This window comes from Vulpes vulpes, chromosome 1 (assembly GCF_048418805.1).
Source record: "Vulpes vulpes isolate BD-2025 chromosome 1, VulVul3, whole genome shotgun sequence".
Lineage (NCBI taxonomy): Eukaryota > Metazoa > Chordata > Mammalia > Carnivora > Canidae > Vulpes > Vulpes vulpes.
In genome coordinates, this window is record NC_132780.1 from 71,775,246 (window position 1) to 71,802,408 (window position 27,163).

The 27,163-nt window shown below is 45.3% G+C and overlaps 1 protein-coding gene across 1 annotated transcript in view; it reads left to right on the top strand.

Annotated features, from left to right (window-relative positions):
* PRKN (parkin RBR E3 ubiquitin protein ligase) overlaps positions 1 to 27,163 on the top strand; it is a 1,279,940-nt gene that overhangs the window by 1,216,016 nt on the left and 36,761 nt on the right. Inside the window, exon 10 of the mRNA XM_026015949.2 lies at positions 24,446 to 24,529. Coding sequence (XP_025871734.2) covers positions 24,446 to 24,529 — 84 coding nt within the window. The remainder of the gene's footprint in view (positions 1 to 24,445; positions 24,530 to 27,163) is intronic.

The following is a 27,163-nucleotide window of genomic DNA, read 5'->3' on the forward strand; positions in this document are numbered from 1 at the left end:
GATCTTCAAAAGGCTCACAATCTCTGAGCCTCCTTTCCCCACACCTGGAAAACGAGCTTAAGAAGAAAGCAAGTGAGGCACCTGGATGGCTCAGTGGTTGAGCGTCTGCCTTCAGCTCAGGGCGTGATCCTGGGGTCCTGGGATCGAGTCCAACGTCGGGCTCCCTCCCAGGGAGCCTGCTTCTCCCTCTGCCCATATATGTCTCTGCCTCTCCCTCTGTGTCTCTCATGAGTAAATAAATAAAATCGAAAAAGAAAGCAAGTAAGCCTACCTTTGCACACGGTTTCAGGGAGGATTCGAGAAGGTTCTCCTGGCGCCAAGTGGGCCTCCTAGTAGCACTGCTGTTTTGTGTCCTGTCCAGTGTCATTCTGTTGAGTTACTCAGACGTGCCCTTCCCGAGGTCTTCCGAGAGCCGCCTGTCCTGGAGTTGGAGCTCAGAGCTTTCCCCTCCCATGGAGCCTGCTCTGCTACGCGTTCAGAGTAAGCGCTGCCGCACCTGCTGCGATGAAAGAAACAGGTGACACGGTGACAGTGGCTTCCATGCCTCTGCACAATGGCAGGCTCTGCGTCCTTCCCTCAGAGGAGCTGCCAACCGTGTTTAGGTAGAAGAAAGCAAATTGCCCACGTGCTGAGTCCTTTCCGAAACAAGCTTAATTGCCTGTGAATGATAAGAGTTGGTATCCAAAATGAAAACCCGTTAATTCACGGTCCCAGCAGACAAGTCTTTGCTGACGAGGCCTCGTCCTGCAGCCAGACTCCGCCCCGGCCCTGCTGCCCGGAGACCGTCCTGCGCTGCAGAGGTGACGTGCCTTTCGGACCCCCTAAGCCCTGCGCCCCATCAGGCAAAGCCTGCCCACTTTGGAACAAAAATCATCGCCATGCTACACAAAGCAGATATGAAATACGGAGGAGAGGACCCTTTGGCAAGACAGAAACCCCAATACTTGACTTCTACTTTTTCTTTTTTTGAAAATTTTATTTATTTATTCATGAAAGGCACAGAGGGAGAGGCAGAGAGAGAAGCAGGCTCCATGCAGGGACCCCGAAGTGGGACTCGATTCCAGGCCCCCAGGATCATGCCCTGAGCTGAAGGCAGACGCTCAACCACTGAGCCACCCAAGCATCCCTGACTTCTACTTTTTAAAGCAAATCTTAGCCCAAAAGCCAGAAGTCAATAAACAGCTAGCCTCTGAAGTAAGATTTTACACCCACTTATTTGCCGCGAATAGGAGTTTGGAGACCATTTCAGAGAGGTATTTTTTCACCTCGGGGTGTTAGAGCAGAAGCTGTGGCTACCTGCCCAGGACCGTCTCGAGCAGTCAACGCACTTGAACTTTACTCAGGCCATTTGAAACAGAATCTGGAAATCTCCAGGGATCCCTGGATGGCTCAGCTGTTTAGCGCCTGCCTTCAGCCCAGGGCGTGATCCTGGAGTCCCCGGATCGAGTCCCACGTCGGGCTCCTTGCATGGAGCCTGCTTCTCCCTCAGCCTGTGTCTCTGTCTATCTCTCTGTGTGTCTCTCATGAATAAATAAATAAAATCTGATTTAAAAAAAAAAAGACTCTGGAAATCTCCAGATAAAGGTAGAGCAGTTACCTCGCAGAGACAGAACCCTGAAAGCAGGCCAGGCAGTCCCAGCCATGCGGAGAAGGACGCCCCAGGTGCACGGCTATGACGTTTGGGGGGACTTCTGGAGAGAACCTCTTTTGTGAACTGTGCAGAGATCCAGAACCTACTACTGGGCGTCTACCTGCTTCCATGGCATTCTGAAGCAAAATGAGTGGTATGTGCTCCAGAGAGGCATCTGGGCAGAGAAAGAGTGGCTTTCAGAGGCACATCTCCCCAATACCCTGCCCACACCTGTCCTCCCCACCTGGCCTGTGGGAAAATACCTCGAAGGAGTTTGCATTGCTCCTCCTGTAATCTGTCTCCTCTCCCTCTCTCTGCCTCATTAGCTCCTCCCAGACTCCTCTGAAGGCAGCAGGAGGGGGAGAGGGAGGAGGAGAAGGAGCAGAAGGGTGGAGCCCCCGCCCGCTTCATGCTGCACGTGCCTGACTTCTCAAGGTGCTTTGCCTTTTCATTAGAAACTATACCCTGGAATTGGCTTCCTCAGAGCTGGGGCAAACGGACAGCTCATTTGTCTGGCATTATCCTTGTCCCCAGGAACGACCACAGGGCTCCATCCTTGGCCTGACTAACATGGAATACAGTGGATAGAAACCCACTGCCCTCTGTGGCCAGCCCCCATTTGGGAACTTGCACAGCCCAGTCCTTCTGTGGGGTTCCCCCTCCCAGCCCCTTCAGGCTGCTCCCCTGACGAAGTATTCCCCGTACTCTCTGCCCCCCCCCCCCCAGACAACCCCCAGCTACTTGCCAGCCTGCAGTGCCTAAACCCACCTAGCTCCCACCTTCTTCCCAATTCCCACTGGAAAATCCCCCACCGTGGGCTCTATCCCCAGCTGGCCACATCCCAGCCTTCTGCAATTCAGCTAACCTATGTGGATGTGCTGACGAATTGCTAAAGCCATCGTTCCCATTTCTATGATATATAAATAGGAATCTCCAATGGCCTTTCTGCCAAGGAAGGAGACTCAAGCAGAGAAGGGGGAAGAGGAGGAAGGCAAGGGCCTGCCGATGGGACGCAGAATGTGTATGTAGCAGGGAGTCTGGCGCAGACCTTCCAGATCATGCCCTGGAGGCCCCCATGCAGGAGGCAGGCCCAGTTTCCAAAAATGAAGTGCAACGCTGCCCTAATATACAGTCCTCTCCCAGGGCCTCCTCAGGACTTGACCTCCTGTGTTAGTTAGATGTTTGGAAACGGTAATGCAGTTTCCACAGGAGCCAGAGTAAAGCTGAATCCTGAGATATTCTAGTCCCGTAGTGTTGTGTGAGTATTGTTTAGCATTGAGTGTTCTAGCCCAGTCGTCAAGGAGCTGAGTGAGGCAGACGCAGATAGGTCTGTGATCACCATTCCATCTTCAGTACACATCCCAGAAATGGGACAGAGCTGATCCTTAATAAGCATGCACTGAGGGAATGTACGAAGGAAGGAAGGAAGGAAGGAAGGAAGGAAGGAAGGAAGGAAGGAAGAAAGGAAGGAGGGAAGGAAGGAAGGAAGGAAGGAGGGAAGGAAGGGATGAACGTGTTCCCAGGCCACCAGCTCCGCCACATTAAGCTTTCGCAGACAGCCCCTACATTCACCTCTTCGGTTGTGCTTGTCGCCATGGTACCCAGGCTCTCGGAAAGAGGGTCTCTAGGGTCTCATCAACAAAACAGAGGAAATAAATCTTGCCTCACAATGAAATGAGAGCTTACAAGTGTCCTTGAAAAACAGCAATGGTTTATATTATTGCTTACAGTATTAACTTATTGATCTGCACAATAAAATCAGCTAAGGGGTGGCAGTATGCGTGCACTGCCTTCTTTCAATGGGAGGAAATTATTTCAGACGAAGAGGCCCCGCCTGCCAGGCACAAGAATTTGTGAACGTCATCAAGCCATCACGTGGCCCTTCCTGTAATTCTTACATGTGGGGGATAGATGAGGCACTTTGTTTGGCTTTGGCTTAAGGAGTCTCAAATCCTTCCGAGGATGAAACATTCCATCAGCTCCTCGATTAACCTTCTGTACTTGGTGCTAGTGCATCTAGAGCCTTCGCATACCATGTTCATGAGACAGGGTGGTATATACCAAACGGCACTTCTTCACGGTCTTCACAAGTACCAAGTCCTCCTCCCCACCCTCCCGTGCAGTGGTACCCACCCCCCCCACCCCACCCCCCCACCCCCGCCCCAAGCTCCGTCTGCTTCCTCGTAACCAATCGTATGGCCCCGATGAGAGCCAGAGAGCCAGAGCACAGGAAATTGCTCACTCTTCCCATCTCACCACTGAGTGTCTGGCCACCTTGACTCCTGGGCTCCTCAGAGCATCAGCCCAGTAGCATAGCCTTAGGCAGCCTCAAGTGCTGTGCAGGCTTGAAAGCCCAAACTGGCAGCCCAGTTTCAGTTGGTCCTGGGGACCCTGGTCTTCCCGAAAGGCCAAGCACAGCTGCTCATAGGTAGAGGGTTGTATGTGCCTCCACCAGGCCAGGACAAAGCTGACAAAGAACCAAGTCTTGGAGGCAAAAGCCAAGCTTGGAGCAGCAGCAACTCTAGCCACTACTTCCAGACTGAGGCCCAGAGGGGACACAGCAGGCCACCAGCAGGCAGCTGGGGTACAAGGGCTACCAGCTGCCACTTGGCCTGTGCTACTTACACAAACATTTGGGGTGGCCATGTCGCCATACAAATGCACACACTGCACCCAAATGAGACACACTCACTGATATTCCCACACCCACTCACACTCACTTTCAGATTCCCTGCCCACGGACCTGCCCCAGGCCCTTGCCACTCCCGGTACTGGATGCCAGAAATCTTCTCTGTCCACATCTTCAAGGGCAGCTGGCACTTTAAACACGGAGCTGCTGACTCAGCAGGTGCACAGGCTGCTCCGGGCCTACACCCATGATCTTTCTCATCCTGACACAGGAGCTGAAAAGAACATCGGTGCCCAGCTAAGCCCTTTTATTCATGATACACGTAAGACAGAATTTAATCTTCCTGTTTCAAATACTCTCTGAAATATTTTTCAATTCTGCTTCTCAGCTGAAAAGCAAGACAAGGGTAAACTTTATGAGAATGGATCTGCTACTCAGATTTATATAGATACGTAGCAGTTGTATTGATCTAAGGGGACTGCAAGAAACATGGTGGTGAAGAGGAGGCAAACTGCCGTGGAGAAGGTGTGCTTCTGTACGCTGGCGTGAAGGTTGTAGGGTAACGCGGATCAGACCATGAAGGAGAACTAGGTTGGTGACACGTGGCTTCAAATAGGGTTTTAAATTCTTATGGCCTGGATTGCTATTTATTGCAAAGTTATCAACCCAAGGTTGGGGCTTGCTTTTATTTTTACAGTGACAGCCTTATGTGATTCCACAGAACCTTCTGGCAATCTAAAAATATCCGACAAGCACACAACTTTCCTTTGAGCTGAAAAGTGCCCTCAGTTTGAGAGTCACCATCCATGCTCCTGGAAAGGTGCCAGTCGGAAAAGACTGGGTTCTTCCACACTTCGATATATTTATTAGTGTGCCGTGTGCCATTTGTTAATTTATTCTTGAAGATCCCACTCCGGGAGCCATATGGCCATTATAACCTGGCACATTAGAGAACACATGATGGTCTAATAGTCTGAGAGATTTTCTGTCCAAAATGCTTGTAGTATTGAAGGCTATTCTCATCCACACAACCACAGTGTTTGAAAAATTGACTTTCCCAATCCAGCATCTGCAAGACTTGCTGTATGCTTATGAACTGTCGTGGGAATATTAGGTAAATGGGCAAAGCCTCTCCATTCTGGATAGGATTTCTTTAGCCATTCCCTAATACCATATTTCAGTAAAGCAAGGGAGGAGGACTCACTGTGGACTATACCTCTGGATTCTTTTTTAACCTTCACGGATGATTCGAGTGATGTTATATGGGCAAAAAAAAAAAAAAAAAACAAAACCTGCAGTCATTTATGCCAACACCACACACACAACTCTCCCTCCCTGCTTTGGATCCTTCCTATATTCAATGTGCATCCGTCCGCACCACCACTGACCCTCTGGCCGGAGGAGTGAGTCTGTGCTCATCAGCCCTCAGAAATGTTGGTCCACGAACCCAGCCTAGGAGGTGAGGGGGAGAAGCAACCCTAATATCATGTAGTTAGAGGTGAGCTTTTTGACTTGCTGCTGCAGAGCTTCTTGAATGTTCTTTACATGCACACACACACACATTTTTTAACAGAAATGGGTTTGTGTGGATGTGCCATGTTAGCAGTTTTCTCTGCTGAGTACGTATTGCAAACGTCTTTGATTTCTCCAGCACCCCATGCTTCACAGTGACCTAACATCCATTCAGGAGGCTGTGACGTGGTTTACTTAAGTCTTTATCCTACAGAACAGTGACACTCTTCCTGTGGCCAAATTTTTGCTACATTTCTTATTTCTTTCTAGAAAGAACTCCTAGAAGAGGTACTTTGAGGGTCAAAGTATGTGCATGTTTCTAAGGCTCTGCATATGACCATTTCCTCAGTTCCAAGAAGCACGTTTTTATGTGTTTTCACATTTCTGAAATCAGGCTAGTGTTTTAAATCGATGTCAGTGTTTACGATGGCAGTGGGCTTTGTTTCTTTCGTTTGTCAAGCTGTTACAAAACGGAAGGTACTTTTTACAAGTAGCGTCATCATGGAATTAAACCGTCCGATAGGTGAAGTTGCCTTCCGGAAAACAGATGTACCGTGAGTGGCCCTCCTGCCAGCAGAGGGGCTGGCGACTCCCCATCCCCTCCTCTCTCAGCTTTGCCAGAGGATGAGCACTTGTTATTTCTTGTCCATCACATCAGCACATTTCTGTATTTATGATTCACTAATAATTAGCTACCGTGATCATATCTTGTAATAATTGTAATAACTGGAGTAATTTTGGCATAACTTTGACTTTCCATGCAAAGAATTGTGAAATCGTATTTATAAAAATATAAATTTTAATGACAGAGCATGCTCATTATAGAGGCTTTGAAGTTAATATAATTTATGCTAAATGAATCTTAATCTTAAATTAAATTAAATCTTAAATTCTTCTAAAGTTCTACTTTATTAAAAATATCAAACAAGCCTAAAAAGCCTTGATTGGCCAGTATGCATGTCTCCAGCACAGTGGGGAGTTTTGCCCTTCCCTGTAACACCGGTGCCAAACATTCTTCCTAATTCCAGCTGCATTTCCCCATTCTTCAGGGATGATGTAATCCTGCTGACACCATAATTCAGTGCCTGCAGAATGATTGCAAATCCCTGATTGTGCTGATAGCACTGAGCGAGCATGACTCGGTAAGGAGCAGCGACTGATAGAAATAAGTTGTTACTTCCATTTCAATATTGCTGATCCTTGAACAAGAAGAGAGATGAACCCATTCCATGTGAGTGGAATGGAAATTACCAGGGATAAAGGAGCTTAGAAATTGTTTATTGAAAGTCAGCTTATTGCCATTAGCCTACCAGGCATTTCATTTGAGCTAATACTGAGTGAGAAGCCACTTTGTCATGACACGGAAGCCATTGCACTCAAAGCATGACTCAGGTCACAGAGCAGAAGAACAGACTAAGACGTTCCTATCAGGTAGCAGTGAGTGAAGCATTAAATCTTACATGTTGCTCCAAAAGGAGAACTTGGAAGCCACCCCACTGTACGTTTTTGATGGATATGAGAAAGAGCAGAAATGTGAAGCTTCCTTTCAGGAAGCACCAAACTAAACTTTATAACATTAGAAAATCAGACACTAAGTGGGAAGATTTAATTGCAAATACAAGAATTATGACAAATTGCCAATATTTGAAGGGGGGGGATAAAACCAGAGGGTCATGAGGGTCATTCCTGTCCACAAGACTGCCCATTAGCTTCTTTAGTCAGTGGGTTTATTGCCAACATGAACCTTATTTTAATTCTTGAGACTAACTTAACATCCCTCTTCAGCCAAGTAAAGTGTATTTTTCAAAACTGATAGGAGCAAAAATCCACCTTAATAATATCCACTGTAGGGACTCCTGGGTGTCTCAGTGGTTGAGCGTTTGCCTCCTGGGGTTCTGGGATCAAGTCCCGCATCGGGCTCCCCCCAGGGAACCTGCTTCTCCCTCTCCCTATGTCTCTGCCTCTCTCTGTGTGTCTCTCGTGAAAAAATAAATAAAATCTTTTTAAAAATAAAATAAATTAAAAATCCACATTTTAACTGCCATATTGAAAGCCAAAGACACAGATTTGCAGCTAATCCTACTCCTGGTCCCGTTACCACTTCACACATTACCCCACAGGAGGTGAATCTCAGAACATGAGGCTGCCTGGCGGTGAGCCCTCAACGACCCCCGGTTCCTATTCACATCCCCTAGAACCAGCCATAAATACTGGTTCTGGGGGACCCACTTCTCAGTAAAGAAGTTCAGAGGCAACTGCACATGCCACAAAGGAGCAGCAGTCTTGAAGAAGAGGTACATGATCACGTGACAACAAATGGCAATTAATGGCCTTTCCCCTCCAATCCCGTTGTAAATCTTGTCTCCGTGTGACAAAGCCTGTTTCACGCCATGCAGTTTATTCTTGGTCGGCACTAAAGTAAAGGTCTGTGAGAGATGCTTGGGGACATAAATCAGTATTCAGGTCAAAGAGTCGTCAAGCCAAAGGAGCTGATAAGAAGCAACTTTATCGCTTAGTCAATCTTCCTGCTGTCAATGAAAATAAAAAATAATAAACCTATGTCAGACCGTCACAATAGAAGAATCAGTTCCTTTTGAAAAAGGGAAATCGGGGACCCCTGGGTGGTTCAGTGGTCGAGCGTCTGCCTTTGGCTCAGGGCGTGATCCGGGGGTCCTAGGATCGAGTCCCACATCAGGCTCCCTGTGAGGACCCTGCTTATCCCTCTGCCAATGTCTCTGCCCCTCCTTGTGTGTCTCTCATGAATAAATAAATAAAATCTTTTTTAAAAAAAAAGGAAATCAGAGGAGATTATACTTTTCTGCTGGAAAGCTGACCTGGTATATACAACTTTGCACTCTAACGTTTTTCAGAAGTATGTTGGCATTGACTTAAAAGATGAGGGTGTCAGGTTTTCTTCAGCAACAAAGGGGAAGGTGTGGCCATCTGCACAGTTCTGCAGCTTGTTTGGAATGAGCATGTCACTGCGTGGACACAGAGCCTTCTGATGAAGAAATCTGTGACTCATGTCATTTGCAGGGAGTGATACACACCATGATACCCTTTCCTACAGAAAAGCATTTCTGAACATGGAGTCATAGAAATGTATCATTACAGATCATGGAAACAGGAGGACATCCTGATACACCTTGTTGTCTTAATTTTGGATCTTAACTAACTGGACGGGGCCAGTACCGCCAGGGTCACTGAGACAGGAAACCATATTCAAGCTTAGTTTGTAGGACTGTCTTGTTCTCATCTCACTTGGTCCAGCGTACCCTTCCAGCCTGAAGTGTCACTACCGCTATGGAATTTGGCCAGACTTCCTGGAGGGAGCAAACCCTCTCTGGCCTGTGACGGGTCTGACCCCTGTCACAGTGCTGATGCTATAGTGTGATTGTCCGAGGAGGTCTCCGTTTCCTTCTTGGCTCCATGGAATCACAAATAGACTCAGGGCCCAGTGCTAGAGAGAGCAGCACTCGGGACACATGGGTGGGCATTTCTATGTCCCCACCCTCAAGGAACTTGGATCTGGAGGGGGATGTTGGATGAGGACACACCCGGCACAGATGATAGGATGAAGTCAGGGTTCAGTACGGGCTGATGAGCACGCAGGGAAAGCAGTGAGCCCAGGCTTGGGGTCAGGGACATCTGCCCAAAGTGAGTTCCTAGTTGGGAATCAAAGTACCACTATTACGGGTTAGTCCGGCAAAGGAGGACCATGCGGGACACACATGAGGAGAGGCTATGGCTGTGGCTCGGTGGAGACCCAGCCTCCCCGAGGCCCGCTGCCCTCTTCCTCTGCGCCCCCCATGCTCCCGGGCCCCGCACTGCCCAGTGCAGCACGGCGTCTCAGCAAATGCTCATGGCATTGACGAGTGATGCCATTCAAACCAACAGCCCACCCCGTGAGCAGTCTGCCGTTCATCCTCAGGATCGTAGCAAAGGTTCCTTTATGAGCTATTAGCCTTTTGAAAATTTGATGCTAGACACAGACAGAACTAGAATTTCAAATAATAAGGCGTTAGATCATTATAATTATCCCTAAAAATACTCACTAAATGCCCATTATGCCTGGCATGATCCAAAGCGTTGGGCAATTTTTTAAAAATACAGAATAATATTATGTTCCAACATGAGTAGCAACAGCAAAAGGAACGGGGTGCCTTTCCACCATAAGGGTGATCAATCGGCACTGCCAGGGCCCCATGGCTCTAACATTCTCTGCCACCAAACTGAAGGGGAGGAGAGGGCACCGAAAAGTGAACCTTTTATGCTTCTCTATTCATTGTTATTTGGCTTAATGAATGTCCCTTGTGCTTTGGGACCCAAAGGTACTGGTAAAGAGGCAGCAACATAGGTGACATTTCATTTCTTGTCCCCCGCAATCTGCCGTTATCTTGGCAGCTCTGAGATGCGGAGTCCAGGTATTTGCTCTTCAGGTGCACTTAATTAGCTTCTTTCTACTTCCTTAGCAAAGCAATAAAATCAGGAGGGGAAAAAAACTTGGGAGAGAGTCCTGTAAGCCTGAGTTTCATTCTACACTGTAGTCAGATGCTGCAAGGTGTGTGTTGCCGGGAGATAACATTTCTCGGGTGGCCGAAGGCACTTGGCTCGGCCTGCGGCTCCCCGCCGCCCCCCCCCCCCCCCAGGCCGGCGTTATCTTCTGCTAACACTCGTCCGGAGGAGTCTTTCCTCCACCTCGATGGGCGGTGGGGCTGCTGGCAGGGCCTCGGTGGGGACGGGGCCTCGTAAGTGGTGTGGGCTTTCACCATTGTCTGCTAGTCAGGGCACAGATGCCTATCAGGGGAGGATAGCGTGGGAAATGCTCCCGCCACGATGCAGCGTGCAAGCTGTGAACGTTCTTTAAGAAGTGCTGAGAACACAAACAGAAGCGTTAAGTGGCTCAGCTCCGCGGAGGCTGGTGTGTGAATGAACATCCAGACCCGTCTTCTCTGTCTCTTCTCCTAAGCTTCGAGCTGGAATCGTCATGAGGGATAATCTAGACCAGAGGTCCTGGGGCAGAGAACACCTGAGGCCCAGGAGAACTTTAAATAGGGGGTGGCTGGGGACTCCTGGGTGGCTCAGTGGTTGAGCAACTGCCTTCGGCTTGGGTTGTGACCCTGGGTCCCAGGATCGAGTCCTGTGTCAGGCTCCCCCCAGGGAGCCTGCTTCTCCCTCTGCCTATGTCTCTTGTCTCTCTCTGTGTGTCTCTCATGAATAAATTAAGAAAATCTTTCAATAGGGGGTGGCTAGCCTCCAAAATCCAAGTGCCAAGTGGTGATGCACGTGGTGATGTTGTGCACGTGGAGAGGGCCAGAGACGCTTTTGAGGTTTATTTCAGCTTCTGTCATTAGTGTGTGCTTTTAAAATGAATTTTTTTAATTCAGGTTAATTAACGTATGACATCCTATTAGTTTCAGGTATGCAACGTAATTCCCTATTTATGAAAAAAAATTGTTTTTCTATGGATAAGGACTTATAAGATCTACTACCAGATTATTACCTCCAGTCCTGGTGCTGTACATTATTACACCCCCATGGCTTACTTATTTTATAACTGGAAGCTTGTACCTAAAATTAATTCTTTGGCACCACAGTGTCACTGGCCCTTCACTTCACTCACCGGGATCCGTCCAAACCATGGCCGATGAAAGTCCACTTGCTCAAATCAGGTGGGGTTGAAGGCTTCCCAACGCAGAGCTCTGGCTTGATCCATTCACACGTGAAAACAATGGCCTTGTCACCCAAGCCCCGAGGTTGGCTAACTTCACAAGACGCCAGTGATACTCTGTCAAGCCAACAGGCCCAGCATCGCGGATTTCTGTGACTTTATATTTATTCAGTTCTTCCCGTGGCATTGCTTCAACGGAGGATGGTGTCGCAGACATCAGAAACGGTTTTGTGTGCATCTTCGGATCCATAGTGTGTGTCATGATTAATGGCCGGGACGCTATCTGCCCTGGTACACGATCTGACAAAGTGAGCGAGCAGGTAAATCAGGCACCCGTGACACCGGGGAAGTTAGCGATAACGCGGGTCAGCCCTGATTTTCGGGCTTTCTTTAAACAAATCACTCACAGGGTATGACGGGGAAGCTCTCACTGCAGACACGTACACCTCCTTTTCTTTAATTTGACAGATGTTCTGTGTTCTGCAGGTTTTTCTTTACATCATTGTGCAAGGTGCAAGGTGCAAGGTGCAAGCCTTCCAAGGCCCGACGTAAAGAGCATTCTTTGTTAGAAAAAAATTCATGAATTTCTTTCCATGAACATTCTTAATTTCCTTATCTCCTCTTTGCGCCCACCCCCCTCGCTCCTCACCTGGCCCTGCTTACCTACACTCTGTGGAAGGTGGTCTGCTTCTTTTTGTTCTGTTGTTCCCATACTGACCGTGTATATCATCAGACTAGACAGTTCTTCTAAAACTTCCCTGTCCGGCATGGGAGCCGCCAGCCGCGGCTAAGCACCTGGAAGGCAGCTGGTCCAAGTTGAGATGTGATGTGACTATAAAATTCCTGCCAGAGTCCAAAGAATTCGTGAAAAAAAAAAAAAAAAGTAAAATAACAACAACTTGTTGTATTGATTCCATGCAGAAAATACTATTTGGGATGTATCGGGTTAAATATTTATTTCACCTGTTTCTTTTTTACTCTCATATGTGGCTACGAGCACATTTTAAAATCACTCCTATTTCTAATGGACAGTGCTGTTTCAGACTGTGTCCTTTTGCCAGTAGTTTCAGAATCCAACAGACGGAAATGCTGCAGAATTACTCTAGGAAAGTCTATTCCAGCTGGGGTTTATTGGTAATGCATTCCCAGTATCAGAGATTGATTTTCTAAATGAGTGTTTTTCCCCACCACCCCATGGCTGACTCTCTAAAATAGCTGTGCTGCGGATGCAAGAGGCTTTCAAGCTCCTCGCAGGCCTCAGCCTGGCTCAGCCCGCAAGCTGCAGCCCCTCTTCCAGCTCGGCCACCCCCCCCACCACCAGAATCCTGCAGCCTCCCCCTGAGCTGCACTCCCCCTGGCCCTCATCCCAATCCCCACCCCTGCCTGCGACCACCTCCCCTGCCTCTGAGCAGCTCCCATGCTGCCATGGTGCCCAGGAGGAAGAGCTACCTGCAGCCCCTTACGTCCTACCTCCCCAGTGCTCGCACCGCCCAAACACTTGGAATTAGCACGATTAGGGGGCCTATCATTTGGTGGGAAAGCCACTGCCTGAGGTAACAGAGCTCAGTCACCGACCCCAACCCACCCCAACCCACCCAAAATCTCGGAGTTTCTGCACACCTGCTCCCTGTAGATGGTTCAGCACAGGATCGCAGATTGTGTGATATTCCCCTCTTGTTCTCTTATTCTCCATAAGCATTGCCTCCCAAGCATAGCCATGAGCTCCTGGAGCTGGGTACCTGGCCTGCATGGAGCAGACATTGGTCACCTCCTGTGTTTCAGACCCTGGGTCCTGAGGAAATAAGACGAACCAAGACACAAATCCTTTCAATGTAGAGGAGGCAACAAGAGAATAGCTTCTCCTGGAGGGGCAAACATTTAATAGACGTAGGTAGAAGAAAAAAAAAACAGTGCTTAAGAGAAAAATACCCTGACTTTTTGGTTGAGGCTGCAAGGAGAGGAGCGGGAACAGGTAAGTTCCCAAGGCACCTCTGACACTGCTCCATGCCCGGGAAAGCCTTGATATATTTTAATCGATTGGTTGATGAATTATTTCAGCTGCAAAATCTCTAAAGACAAAAGTCTCTAAAATGTGCCACAGGGGGTGCCACCAACTTGCTTGGCTCCTTGCCAAGACTGACCCTGACCCAACATGCCTGGGGTCGGGCCCAGGTGTTCGAGGGAGGCGTTCAGTGTCCCTGATATACAAAGAGAGCAGAAGGATGCCCACAGGCACATGGGACAAATTGGGCTCAAACTGCCATATGGCTTGGATTTCACGTTTTGACTGGCATAGTGTAATCATTTTTACAAAGTCTAGTGCCTTGCTACAGATTGTAAATGATAAGGTCACAAGGATTAGAGACCAGTTAAAAATGTTAGGAGACATATGCTGTGCATTTTACTAATGAATGGCCATATTCGAACATGTTCACTAATTAATGGCAATATTTGAATGGGTCCACTAATGAATGGCAACATTTGAAAGTGGTGTTGAATTTGATGCTCTGCGACCAGTGCTCCATGTCTGGAAGGAGCCAAATGCTCCATAAGGTCTGGGAAATGCTGGTTTTAAAACAAAATTGAGCCGGCCTTGCAAGATGCTAAAGGGAATTTCCACTCAGAGACCGAGATTTGCCCGCCAAGAAGTTTGTTTAGATGACCGTGGAGGGTGTGAGCATTGTAAATATAAGAGTTCCGGCCTGTGGCCAAATCCCACTTCAACCTTTGGAAACCAGAAGCCAGGAAGTGAAGCCAAAGCTGGGAGATGCCATGGATTGGGGTGACGACCAGCACCACAGGAATTGTTCTTTAAGATAGGTACAGCTGGGGCACCTGGGTGCTCAGTGGTGGAGCATCTGCCTTCGGCTCAGGTGGTAATCCTGGGGTCTAGGATCAAGTCCTGCAGCGGGATCCTCACAGGGAGTCTGCTGCTCCTTCTGCCTATATCTCTACCTCTATCTCTGTGTCTCTCATGAAGAAAGAAATAAATAATATTTTTTAAAAAACATTATTTTAAATAAAATGGTTACAGTGAAGAAAGGAAGTGATGGAATTCAGGAAAGCATCACTGCCATGAACCCACCCACTCCTGCTGTAAGGGCTGCCTGGTGAGCAGCACAGAGGGCCCAGGACACAGCCCTGGCTGCTGAGCCTAAGGCTCCCTTGTCTTCTGTTTCCTTCTCCCTGACCCAGACCTCCAGTTTGTCGGCTGTCAGCGTCTCAAGCCACCAGGCTCAAATTCACTTAAAGTCCTTTCCGGGGAAGCAGAGCCAAATCCAGGCCGACTGAGCAAGGAGAAGACAGGCTCTGTACACCTTGTCTCAGAGCCTGGGCGCAAGAAGCAGGGAAGTTGACTGGTGAGGACTGACCACAGGCCACGTCTGACCCCAGTTTGGCCAAATGGCCAAGACTCAAAAGTGACTCAGAATTAGTTATTTGGCCAGGGGCCTGCCTCTTTGGTGATACAATGTGGACAAAGAGGATCTTAGCCAAAATGCTGTGTTTATTTGCGATTCTTTCCAAGCCACTGTTTGACAAAGGTCATCAGTGGTAACCCAGCGAGTGGGGAGAGGGGAGCAGGCCTTCACATGCCTTGCTGCCGAGCATGGACTGCCCGCCGCATCCTCCACAGAGGGCAGGTGTGCAAGTGCAATCAAAATTTAAACTCCACGTGCCCTTTGACCCCGCTATTTCACTTCTAGAAATTTATCCTACACATTTCCTTTCCCTTGTGCAAAACTGACCTATAGAGAAGAACATTCCCTGTGGCTTTGTTCATAATGGCAAAATATTGGAAAAGACCTACATGGCCATCCTCAGGAGCCAGGTTAGAGGCGGTAAGGTACATCTATCAACTAGAATACTGTGCAGCTGCTCAGAACGAATGGGGTATTCAGCATGCACTTACAGAGAACAGGCTGTAAATGTATTGAAGGAAAAAAGCAAGGAGCAAAGCACAAGGCATAATGCAATATTTTATATGCCATTTTTGCCATAAAATATAATGCATTAAAAACTTCTGGAAAGATACAAACAGATGACAGTGATTATCTCCCAGAAGCATTGTAGGTGACCAAGGAGGAAAGGAGACATATACATTTGGCACCTTTCAAGTTTGTGCCGTGTACATGTATTATCCACTCAAAAAATATAAAACTACTTTTTAAGGCCCATGACTGTGTGAGTTATATATCAATGAAGGTGTTAAAGAAAACATAAAATAAATGTCCAATAAACATGTTTAGGTTTAAAAAACTATAAACATTTTGATGTAGGAAATAAGTTTAAATATCTTTAGGGGTGCCTGAGTGGCTCAGTTGGTGAAGCGTCTACCTTAGGCTCAGGTCACGATCTCAGGGTCCTGGGATCGACCCCCACATCAGGTCTGTGCTCAGCAGGGAGCCTGCTTCTCTCTCTGTCCCTTTCCCCCCCCTGCTCATTCTTTGTCTTTCTCAAAATAAGTAAATATTTTTTTAAGTTTAAATATCTTTGAATAGAATTATAGGTTGGACAGGTCAATGTCCAGCAGTACCAGCAGCACCACTTTTGCCATCTGGCACATTCATTAGCCCCTCTTGACTCGAAGTTTGGAGGTCAGCCCTGTGAAGGTCAGCTAGGGGACATGGTCTCTTTGTTGTGTGAACTCATCGTCTCCAGTAGGTCTCTGGTTCTGAGACAGATGGTAAAAAAAATTTCCCCCTGAATCTTAGTCACAGTGGATGTGTGCATTAAGGCACTGCACATCAGAAGATTGAATGGGCACATACAATCCTTGATGAGATCATGATGATGTAAGAAAAGGAAATTTTCAAAAAGAGTTCTGTAAAGAGCTCCCCATGAATGAAAATGAAAACAAGGGAAGTAAGGGTTTCTCATGGTGGCAACCCCTAAAACAAAAGTAATTTGGGGGAGGGAAGTGTCAATGTCCCAGTATTTTGTGGGAATCCGGATGGCACTGTTCAACCATCCTGGATGATTCGTATAGAATTTGAAAACTACAAAGGAATTCAGTCACTGAGCTATTTTCAGCTTCCTTAAAATTATTTCTTTTTAGCCATTTGGAGGTGACATGTAAAAGATTGTCTTAGTCTGTTTACATTTAGAGCGTGGCGTAGTTTATGATTGCTTCCCACCATGAGAGCCTGTGATTTTAAGATGTCGATTACTTGAAAGGAAATAAACCTGACTTTCTTCTTTTCAAGATTGTGTTTTAGTGCATTCTAATCTAACACCACTTCCGTTGTGTTGCACTGTCTTGTCAGAACAGTTTTGCATGTATCAGCGGCTGGTCACCCGTGGGGAGCCTTACCCTTCTAATACTCTATTTTTAACACACTGAGGCTGGTTCATATATATCACTGCTGCCATCTTCTGGGAAGTCTTATACCCAAAAGAAAACCATTTCATCTGATCCCAAAAGAAGCACAGATGTGTGCCTCGGGCTTTGATGTTTCCCTTGACTATAGTAAGGGGTCCTGAGACAGTATTTGATTCTCGCCTGTTCTTTTAACACAGAACTTCAGAGCTATGGAAAGAAATAAACGGCATATAATAAAATGCCTTTCTAATAGATGCTGTCGTGACAGAAAACAGGCAGGAAGAAACGTGGGCTTTCATGTAGAGATCATTCAACTTTAAGGATCAAACCCTTATTTTGAGAGTCATTGCTTGTAAGTACCAACTGGCTCTCAACTGTATCGATCAGCAGACACTGGATGTTCTGATTGCATTGGAAGCTGTTCATTTGATTCTTTTTCATGTTTCCAAAGAGAAAATGGAACGTCCCCTTTTGAATGTCTCCATTATGGGCATGTGGGAAATCAGACTCAAACATCAATCAAATGACTTCTCTACTGACATGTGATTGAGTGATAAACATGACGGGCAATTCATAGAGCTCCATGGTAGTACAGGATGGTCTAGGGGATTGACAGTGAAAGTACCCCTGCACGTATACAAGCAAATTGAGGCCAGCATCCCTCCCCATACAGCAGTTAGGAGGGTCAGCAAGCCCAGCATGTCCCAGGAGTTTCCGGTTTTAAGGACAATTACATAACAGCAGTTAATTACCAGAATGGTGGGAATCACTTTAATTAGCAGGGGGCTTCACTGTCACTTTATTGCCTATAAAGCATCACAGCTTTATGAGAAAACCATTTATTATGTTTACTATGTGCCAGAATCTGTGTTAAATTTCATTACCTTATTATTCCTTCTTTACTAAAATAAAGAGATATTAGGATCACGCAGGATAATAAGTAGTAGAGAAAGGCCTCTGTCTCCAGGTCTGTCTGACTTCAGAGGGTTTACTTTTAAATATTAAATTAGATCTTATTTTTTTAATATTTTATTTATTTATTCATGAGGAACAGAGAGAGGGGCAGAGACACAGGCAGAGGGAGAAGCAGGCTCCATGCAGGGAGCCCGACGTGGAACTCGATCCTGGGTCTCCAGGATCAGGCCCTGGGCTGAAGGCAGCGCTAAATTGCTGAGCCACCCAGGCTGCCCTACATCTGATTTTTAAAACTATAAATATCTACTATGTGATTTCATGTATTACAATGTGGTATTCTTTTTTTAAAAAGATTTTTTTAATTTATTTATTCATAGAGACACAGAGAGAGAGGAAGAGACACAGGCAGAGGGAGAAGCAAGCTCCCCATAGGGAGCCTGATGTGGGACTCAATCCCAGGACTGGGATCAGGCCCTGACCCAAAGGCAGGTGCCCAACCATTGACCCAGGCGTCCCATGTAGTATTCTTTTATGTATAGTCCAAGTCCAAGATTTTATTCATCCTTAAAGTGAATTGTCAACACATATTAATTGCAAGGCAAAAAATATTACTTCAGTGGTAAGAATGGTTTAGCTATTACTTCTTAGGGAAAAAAATTGTCTTATTGAATTTCCCATTTGGTAAATAGTTGTTTTAAAGTTGTACACCTCATATTAGGCACCTAGGATGACCTAGTTATTACAGTTAAGTGAAAAATTTGGCATGAACCTCCCAGGCAGCTAATCCAAAAAGAAAAATGAATTGGATTAGCATATTCAGTGTCAAATAAAGGAACACTGTCCTGTTGTTGGGAGCGATGACCTTATTTCTGGTATGGACTTCTTTTTTTTTAAAATAGTTCTATTTTATTCATATTCAGTTAATTAATAGATAGTGTATTATTAGTTTCAGAGGTAGAGTTCAGGGATTCATAACTGGTGTTGACTTCTAAGAGCAATTGTCCCGTGGGTACTTGGGATCGAAAACATAGACACAAAGAGATTTGAACTACCATTTTGCAAATAACATAGAAAATCCAAGTACTTGTTTTTCTGTATCAATCCATTTGCAAAAGAATTAACTGACCTAGTAAAATTTTTTCTCTAGCAGCAGAGCTATGTCAGCCAGCCAAAAGAGAGGCGGAACCAGTAGGAGGTGGATGCAGATATATAAATATGCCCAGCTGTCCCCATAGATCTATAGATATCTAGATAAATCTGTGTATCAGCACATGCACATCTCTATACACAGAGAGAAAACTGACATGTGACTGTAAGGTTACCAGGCTGGCCCTAACCCCATGGGCAGGCCTCCAGGAAGGGCAGGCTGGCACAGCCTGAAGCTGTTGTCCACAGACAGACTCTACCTCTCGGGAAAACCCCAATTCTGCTCTTAAAACCCTTCCACAGATTGAATCAGGCACACCCAGATTATCTAGGATCATCTCTCTTCCCTAAAGCAAACTGAGTATAGATGTTATAGGCCGACAAAATACCTGCACAGAAACACCCAGATTAGTGTTTGATCGAAGAACTAGGGACTACAGTCCAGCCAGGTTGACATGAAAAGCTAACATCGTAGGAGCTGAGATAATACAGCTTGTACATATTGCTTTCTAACCAGTTCTAATAGGGAATAGACTTTAGAGCCAACATTAGAAGGATGCATTACGTTTCTAATTTTTAAGAGGCTTTAAAAAAATTGTTTTTAACTGCAGAAATTGGTGGCATTTATCAGATCTATCTCAGGAGAAAGCAATTCAGGAAAAGTATACTAGATAAATGTTTGGTAGTCCCTTCCATTCAATTAGTATTTGCTCGTAAGGTATCTTTAGTAGCAAATGTGAGACCACCGCTAATAGCAAGTCCCAGGTGAATTGTAGCCTCCTGTGTTGTCAATTAGAACAAGATCCATGTGCCCTAGATGAGAGACATGCAAGGTCAGCAGACTGAATGTGAAAATGTGGGAGCACTTTTCTTCTCAAGCTCTTTCTCCAGAAATATCTGCACCACTGGCAGCGTTTGAAAACTGACCCAAAACATTATATCAAGGACTTTTGTCTATGCCTAAGCCAGACATCCCCCAACTGTCCTCTGTTTGTTGTGCCCCAAGCAACTCAATAAGTGTTTTGTGGTGGTCCTGTGCCAAAGAAATATAGTTTTGTTTATCAAATACTTAGATCCAAACGGTTTTGTTTATTAAATAATTTAGGTCCAAGTAACATCAATAAGAATTTAATGTCTTAGCCATGTAATAGTCATTTGAAAAGGTAGTTCACATAAACTGAAAGAAAGAATATTTTTATTTTTTTTCTTAAATAACTACATCTCCTGTTGCAGACAGTTGTTCACATGATAGTTCTTTTCCTTTTTTAAAAATTTTATTTAAATTCAATTTGCCAGGCAGCCCGGTGGCTCAGCTGTTTAGCGCCGCCTTCAGCCCAGGGCGTGATCCTGGAGACTCGGGATCGAGTCCCACATCGGGCTCCCTGCATGGAGCCTGCTTCTCCCTCTGCCTGTGTCTTTGCCTGCCTCTCCCTCTCTCTCTCTCATAAATAAAATCTTTAAAAAATAAAAAAATAAATTCAATTTGCCAACACATAGTATAACACCCAGTGCTCATCTCATCGTGTGCCCTCTGTTATTAACACCCATCACCCAGTTACCTCATCCCCCCTCCACCCACCTCCCCTTCCACAACCCTTTGTTTGTCTCCTAGAGTTAGGAGTCTCTCATGGTTTGTCTTCCTCTCTGATTTTTCACCACTCAGTTCCCCCCTGGTAGTCATTTTCCTATCACAGTAACCAAAACCCAGCTCTGCAAAAACATGTCATTAAAAGAAGGGGAACACAATCCACAGTAACACCATGAACTGCCTTGATTCAGTCATTCAGACAGTGTCTAAAAGTGAATGTCACTGTGTGTTCCTCAAAAAATTTAGAATATGAGAGCCTGGGTGGCTCAGCAGTTGAGCATCTGCCTTTGGCTCAGGACATGATCTCAGGTTCAGGGATGAAGTCCCACATTAGGCTCCCTGAGAGGAGCCGGCGTCTCTCTCTCTGCCTATGTCTCTGCCCCTCTCTCTCTCATGAATAAATAAATAAGTCTTTTAAAAAATCAGAATATCCCACTGCACCCCTGTGAGCTTCCTGTGGCACCCCAGAGTGCCTCAGTACACAGTTTGGTAACTGAAGGGCCTAAGCATTTGTACAAGCACCTCGTTGAATCCTGAACAACCTGATTAAAAATTTGAAAATTTTCAGGGCGCCTGATTGGGCTCAGTCAGTGAAGTGTCTGGCTCTAGATTTCAGCTCAGGTCATGATTTCAGGGTCATGAGAATCACCCTTCTGTGGGGCTCATGCACTGGACATGGAACCTGCTTGAGATGCTCTCTCTCTTCTCTCCCCATCTCCTTCTGTCCCTCCCCTACTTAAAAAAAGAAAAGAAAAACCCTAAACATTTTCAAGATTAGACCTTCTAGATATTTCCCTGTTTTGTATGAGAAAGATTCAAGTTATTCAACTAGGAAGCCAACTGCATTGATCTCTACATTCAAGTTATACTCTCTGAATAGAAGCAAATTAACAAGCGCATTAATGTTAAATTACCACCAGCCAATTTTTGCAGCTTTCTTGCTTGCCTTCTACCATGCTGAAATGGGCAAGCCTTCATCTTCATGTGCTCTTCCTTTTCTGTTATTTCTTTAGTCCATTGTTTGTAGTTCAGTGTGAAAGGGATTTAATATCTTTGTGTCAGGGAAGGCCTATTTATTCTGACAAACTGATCAACCTCCAGGGTGTTCCTCTACCATGAAACTGATTTTATATCTCATCCACGAGCTAATAAGATGTGAAGCGTTTTCCCTGTCACGCCGAGAGATCAGACTTGCTTCTGTAGAAAGCGCTGGGTGAAATCACACAGTGGGTTCTTCTCAATGACTGAACAATACAGCCTGCATTTTTCCAACATAGCATGTGAAAGCAGAGAAATGGCTCTGAGGCAAACCTAAAGATGAGCAGACACATTAATAAAAAAAATTGTTTTTCATCTTAAGAGGAAGCTCTGAGATCCACTTCACTCACTGTTTACTGGATTAGCCTTCAGTTCAGGGAAAATAAAAATGCCAAAAATTAAAACCTGGTAGTGTTGGTGAATTGTGTAAAGACATCCTGACACACACCCCTCTCCTACCAACCTGAATTTTTTCTTATCCTTTAAGATTTGATTTATTTATTAATGAGAAACACAGGGAGAGAGGCAGAGACACAGGCAGAGGGAGAAGCAGGCTCCCTGCAGGGATCCCGCTGTAGGACTCGATCCCAGACCCCAGGATCACCACCTGAGCCGAAGGCAGATGCTCCACCACTGAGCCACCCAGGTGACCCACAACCTGAATCTTTAAATAAAGTTTAGTTCCCACTAAATTGGGGCCAGTCTCCCTGCTGTGAGAAGAAATAAGACTACAATACTCTGGAAATAGTGGCTAGAAGGTAGGTTGCATCATATCTATAGAGGCTTTTTCCTTACCAGATACTTGCCTTTCTTGTTTAGTATGCTCAGAGATTAAGACAATTTTCAGACAAGCTGTTAAAACAAGAAATTGGACATAGGGAAGGAGGGAAATCTGTCTCTGTGGTGAAGACAGCATGAACCCTTGGATAGGCTGTTCTTTCTGAGGTGAGGAAGGGTGGTGATATACTAGGGGATAAAGCTGGACTTCTCTGCATCCTGTTTATTTGGGGTCTTACCTGAAGCAAAACTGCACTGACTTCTCAGCTCGTGCTATAGAATATTCATATACAACTTTAAGCCTCTGCAACTTTTTTGAGTCTTCCAGATTCTTGGTACCGTGACTATATCAGTCATCATTTGCTGTGTAAAAAAACACCCAGAAACTCAGTGATTTAAAACAACAATCTTGTTCCTGTTTTGCCTTATTTTCTTTTTTTCCAACAAGGCCGTAATTTGGGCGGGGTCCTGTAAAGAGTTTGTGTCTGTTCCATGTGGGGTCGGCTGGGGTGACTCATCCAGGGGCTGGAAGTTCCCCTGGAAGTATGGCTCAGACTCATGGCTGGCAAAGTCAGTGCTGGCTGCCTGCTAAAAGCCCAGCCAGGGCTGTTGGCCCTCGGCCTCAGTTCCTCTGTGCACGAGCCTCTCAAGAGCCACTGGCAGGAGCAGAAGCCACCAATTTCCTAAGGCCTGGGCCCAGAAAGCGGCATGCCATCATTTCCACCATGTGCTGTTGGTCAAGGAGTGAACACATCCATATTCAAGCAAAAGAGACATAGAACCCACCTCTCCATGAAGAGTACCAGCTCATCCTGGGCTGATGCTAGAAAACCACCACCCCTGCCCATACTCCGTAATCACTGATCCTGCTCTCTTCCCTGGAACATCGCCTCTGAATACAGTTTCTACTGTGAGATGTGTTTCTCCCCAGTGTGTTAGAGAATGTTCGTTGAAGGGAACCTGTTTTCTACTAAAGCAGCTCCTTCCTCAGCTGTGAAACGGGGTGGGGGGGAAACAGTACCTGGCTGTTACCAGCTTGATTTTTAGAAATCAATTTTTAGAAATATTGTAGATATTTTTAGAAATATTGTATGCCAGTTAAGGCGTACTAGCTCCCCTACCTCGTACAGGGATTCGATGAGAGAGTTACTACTGCTACCCTGGTTTTTCAAAGGGCACATATCTGAGGCATAGGTGCCAAGGTGGCTTCCTGAGGTGTCTCACTCAGTTGGCAGGTGACAGGGTGATGACTTCAAGCCCATGTGTCCAATTGCAGAGCCCACCCCCTTAGCCAAACCCTCTAGAGCATGGCTGGTGACGATGGAGTAGTCCTAGAGGGGACAGCTGCCTTTTCCAGCATTCACTCTGTAGCTTCCTTCCCACAACACAAAGGGTGGAGGTGCTCCCCAGGTTTCTTCCATTCTGCAATGTGGGAATGATGAAAGGAGCACCATCATCAGGTGAGAAGACCCACTCCAGGCCACGTATTAGTCCCTGAGGCCAACATAACCAAGTCCGACAGACCAGGGGGCTCAAACAACAATTATTTTCCCACAGTTCTGCAAGCTAAGAGCCCAGGAACCAGGTGTCAGCAGTGTTGTTTTCCACTGAGGAAACAACAGCAGTGTTGTTTTCCACTTGCAGTCATAGAGGATTAGGGCCTGCTCTAATAACTTCATTTTACCATACTTACCTCTTCAAAGACCCTCTTTCCAAATGCAATGACATCCTGAGGTACTGGGGGTCAAGACTTCACCACATGAATCAGTAGGGGACCCACTTCATTTCATCTTTCCGCAATAGGCTTTCAATGCAAAACCAAATCTATTAACATAAACATATAAATCCCCCGTGTATGTAAACAGGTCTTGGATGTGAAATTCTTGAATAAACTTGTTTTCCTCATATCCTAACACCAGTAACACTCTACTACAGGTATTTATTTGCATTATTGTCTCTTCTGGCAGACTGGAAACATCATACAGATAGGAACCGTGTCTCACGCATCTTTGAAACCCTGCTATAGTGCTTGAAATATTACTTAGTGAAAGAATAAACAATACCATTGAAATATAACTTTATTTCTCTTTGCAAAAAGTAATCTGGCACGGAACCCATCACACAAATCAGAGGAATAAATATAATGAGCTTGGGGGGGAAATGTTATATCCAAATGCTGCCAACAAACACATCCCTAACACGTGTGTGTTCTTTTGCAGTTCATCTTTTGCCGGGAATGTAAGGAAGAGTACCATGAAGGCGAATGCAACACCCTATTTGAAGCCTCAGGAGCAGTGACTCAGGTAGAGTGCCCTCTTCCCTCCACAAAATAGGGCTCGGGATTGGGTGAGAGACAAGAACTGGTCAGAAGGGTTCCAATCTGAAAAATAAAACAAAACAAAAACCCAAAACCAGACTAGTAGCCTACAGCTACGGGGAATGGGGCTCTGACTATCTACCCCTGTGGTCCTCCCAGATCCATCCACCTTCTCAGGGTAGGGCTGTAGATGGCCTTTGGGATATGCCCATACTTTCCCCAGGGGAATAGGGAGAAGGAACATAGCATGATCAGAAGAGTCTTCAAAGGAGAGAGAAAACAATTTAATAGTTTCTGAATCTGATCAATCAATATGAACCCCCACACTTATATTTTTTTAAGTGCCTTGTTTAAAATCATTGGTGAAACTATCTCCATGAATGATGTGCACAGACGTATTATATGATGCAAGGATATTATTGTTTTTTAGCAATATCATGAACTATGCTAAATTGTATTTCAGTCTTGATTAGGTAAAGAACGTGTTTACTGAACCTTACTCTCCAATGTACTATATCAAGGCTTAGGGAAATGCAAATACATTTTCTTTTATTTATTAATTATGATCAACAAACCTTAGAGGAAAGGAGTAAAAATTTCAGCACAGTTGATGAATTCACTCATTATTTTTCCACTAATAGAGATGTTAACAAGGTTTTAAACATTAAGTCTACCCAGATAAATCTTTTAGTTATTTTATTGACAGGAACCTCATAAATAGACATAGAAATTTCAGAACGTTTTAATTTTTTTAGAACGTTTTAATTTTATAGTAGAGAATAGAAAATATCTGAATGTTATAATATCAGAGCATAAAGAAGTATATCTTTATAAGGTATTTTGTGGATTTATTTACTAATATTAACATAACCAAATAAATATAACTTGTGAATTCAGGTCTTCTTATCAGCTTCTAAAATGTTGGCCATGAGCATATTGGGAGATAGGTCTGAATTACCATAATTTTTGCAACAGAGGCAGCAAATGCTCTTTCTGGTGATTTTACTTTAGCCCAGGGGCATTCAAATACGAGCTCACTGCATACTGATGTCAGGAATAATATTAACCCTGAGACTCCCCTACCCCAGGACCCTGTAGCCCAGAAGAGCTAGACTAGACCAAGGAACTGAGAAATGGAGTTGGTCTAGAAATTTACATCCATATGTTCTTATAACCACAAATACTGACAAAGCTTTCAAGAAGTGACACCTTAGTATCTATTTATTTGAAAACAATAGCCATAAGGTGAAGGAGAGAACTGCTTAATGTAAAGTTGTCCCAGTGCCTGATCCACTTGATAATCCATGATTCATTTCAGAAGAACCAACTAACCTTGGTGGTAATGATTGAGGTAGCACCCCCAAAGTTTTTTAAACCATTGAAAACTGAATATTCAATTCAGGAAAGTGGAAGAAAGCTAGAGCTGGCCTTAAGCATTAGATGATCAGGATCCTGTATCTGCAAAGACCACCAATTAGCAAACATTAAATCTAGCATTTGTATCCACCAGACATTCTTCTGGAAAACTGCAGGTAAGCATTTTTTTTTTTTTTTTTAGGATTTATTTATTTATTTTAGAGAGAGAGCAAGCAGGGGAAGGGGTAAAGGGAGAAGGAAAGAGAGAATCTCAAGCAGACTCCTCAATGAAAGCAGAGCCCAACACAGGGCTCGATCCCATGACCATGAGATCGTGACCTGAGCCAAAAATCAAGACTCAGATGCTTAACCCACTGCCCCACACAGATGCCCCTGCAGATAAGTATATTTTTCTTTAGAATCACATGAAAGAGTTATAGGGGAGACCTAAGGGAAAATAGATAACAATAGTAATATGCAAAACAAAGTTTAGGAAATATATAGCTTTGTACAATGCCTCCCCAGAAAAGACATGGAATGTAGATCAGAGTTTGTCAAAATGACAGTGGGTAAAGGATGATCAAGAACATTCCAGCAGAAAATACTGCATGGACAAAGAAACAGAGGCAAATATCTTATCTGGCGCACAGATATTTAATAGATGTTTGTTGAGTGATTGTTGCATCCATAAAGAAAAAGACATATATGTCTTCATTCATCATATATGTATTAAACACCCATAATCCATTAGGCTTTGTTCTAGGCTCTGGGGCTACAGTACCTGCTGTCACAGGTTTTACTGTATTAGATGCCACACGGGCTGCACAATCAGTATGATAGGAGTTCAGAAGAATAGTCGATTTACTTTTTTTTAAGATTTTATTTATTGGGGATCCCTGGGTGGCTCAGAGGTTTAACGCCTGCCTTTGGCCCAGGGCGTGATCCTGGAGTCCCGGGATCAAGTCCCGCGTCAGGCTCCCAGCATGGAGCCTGCTTCTCCCTCCTCCTGTGTCTCTGCCTCTCTCTCTCTGTGTGTGTCTATCATAAATAAAAATAAATAAAAAATAAAAAATAATTTAAAAAAAGATTTTTTTTATTTATTCATGAGAGACACAGAGAAAGAGAGAGAGGCAGAGACACAGGCAGAGGAGGGAGAAGCAGGCTCTATGCAGGGAGCCTGATGCGGGACTTGATCCCGGGACTCCAGGATCAGGCCCTGGACTGAAGGCGATGCTAAACCACTAAGCCACCTGGACTGCCCAAG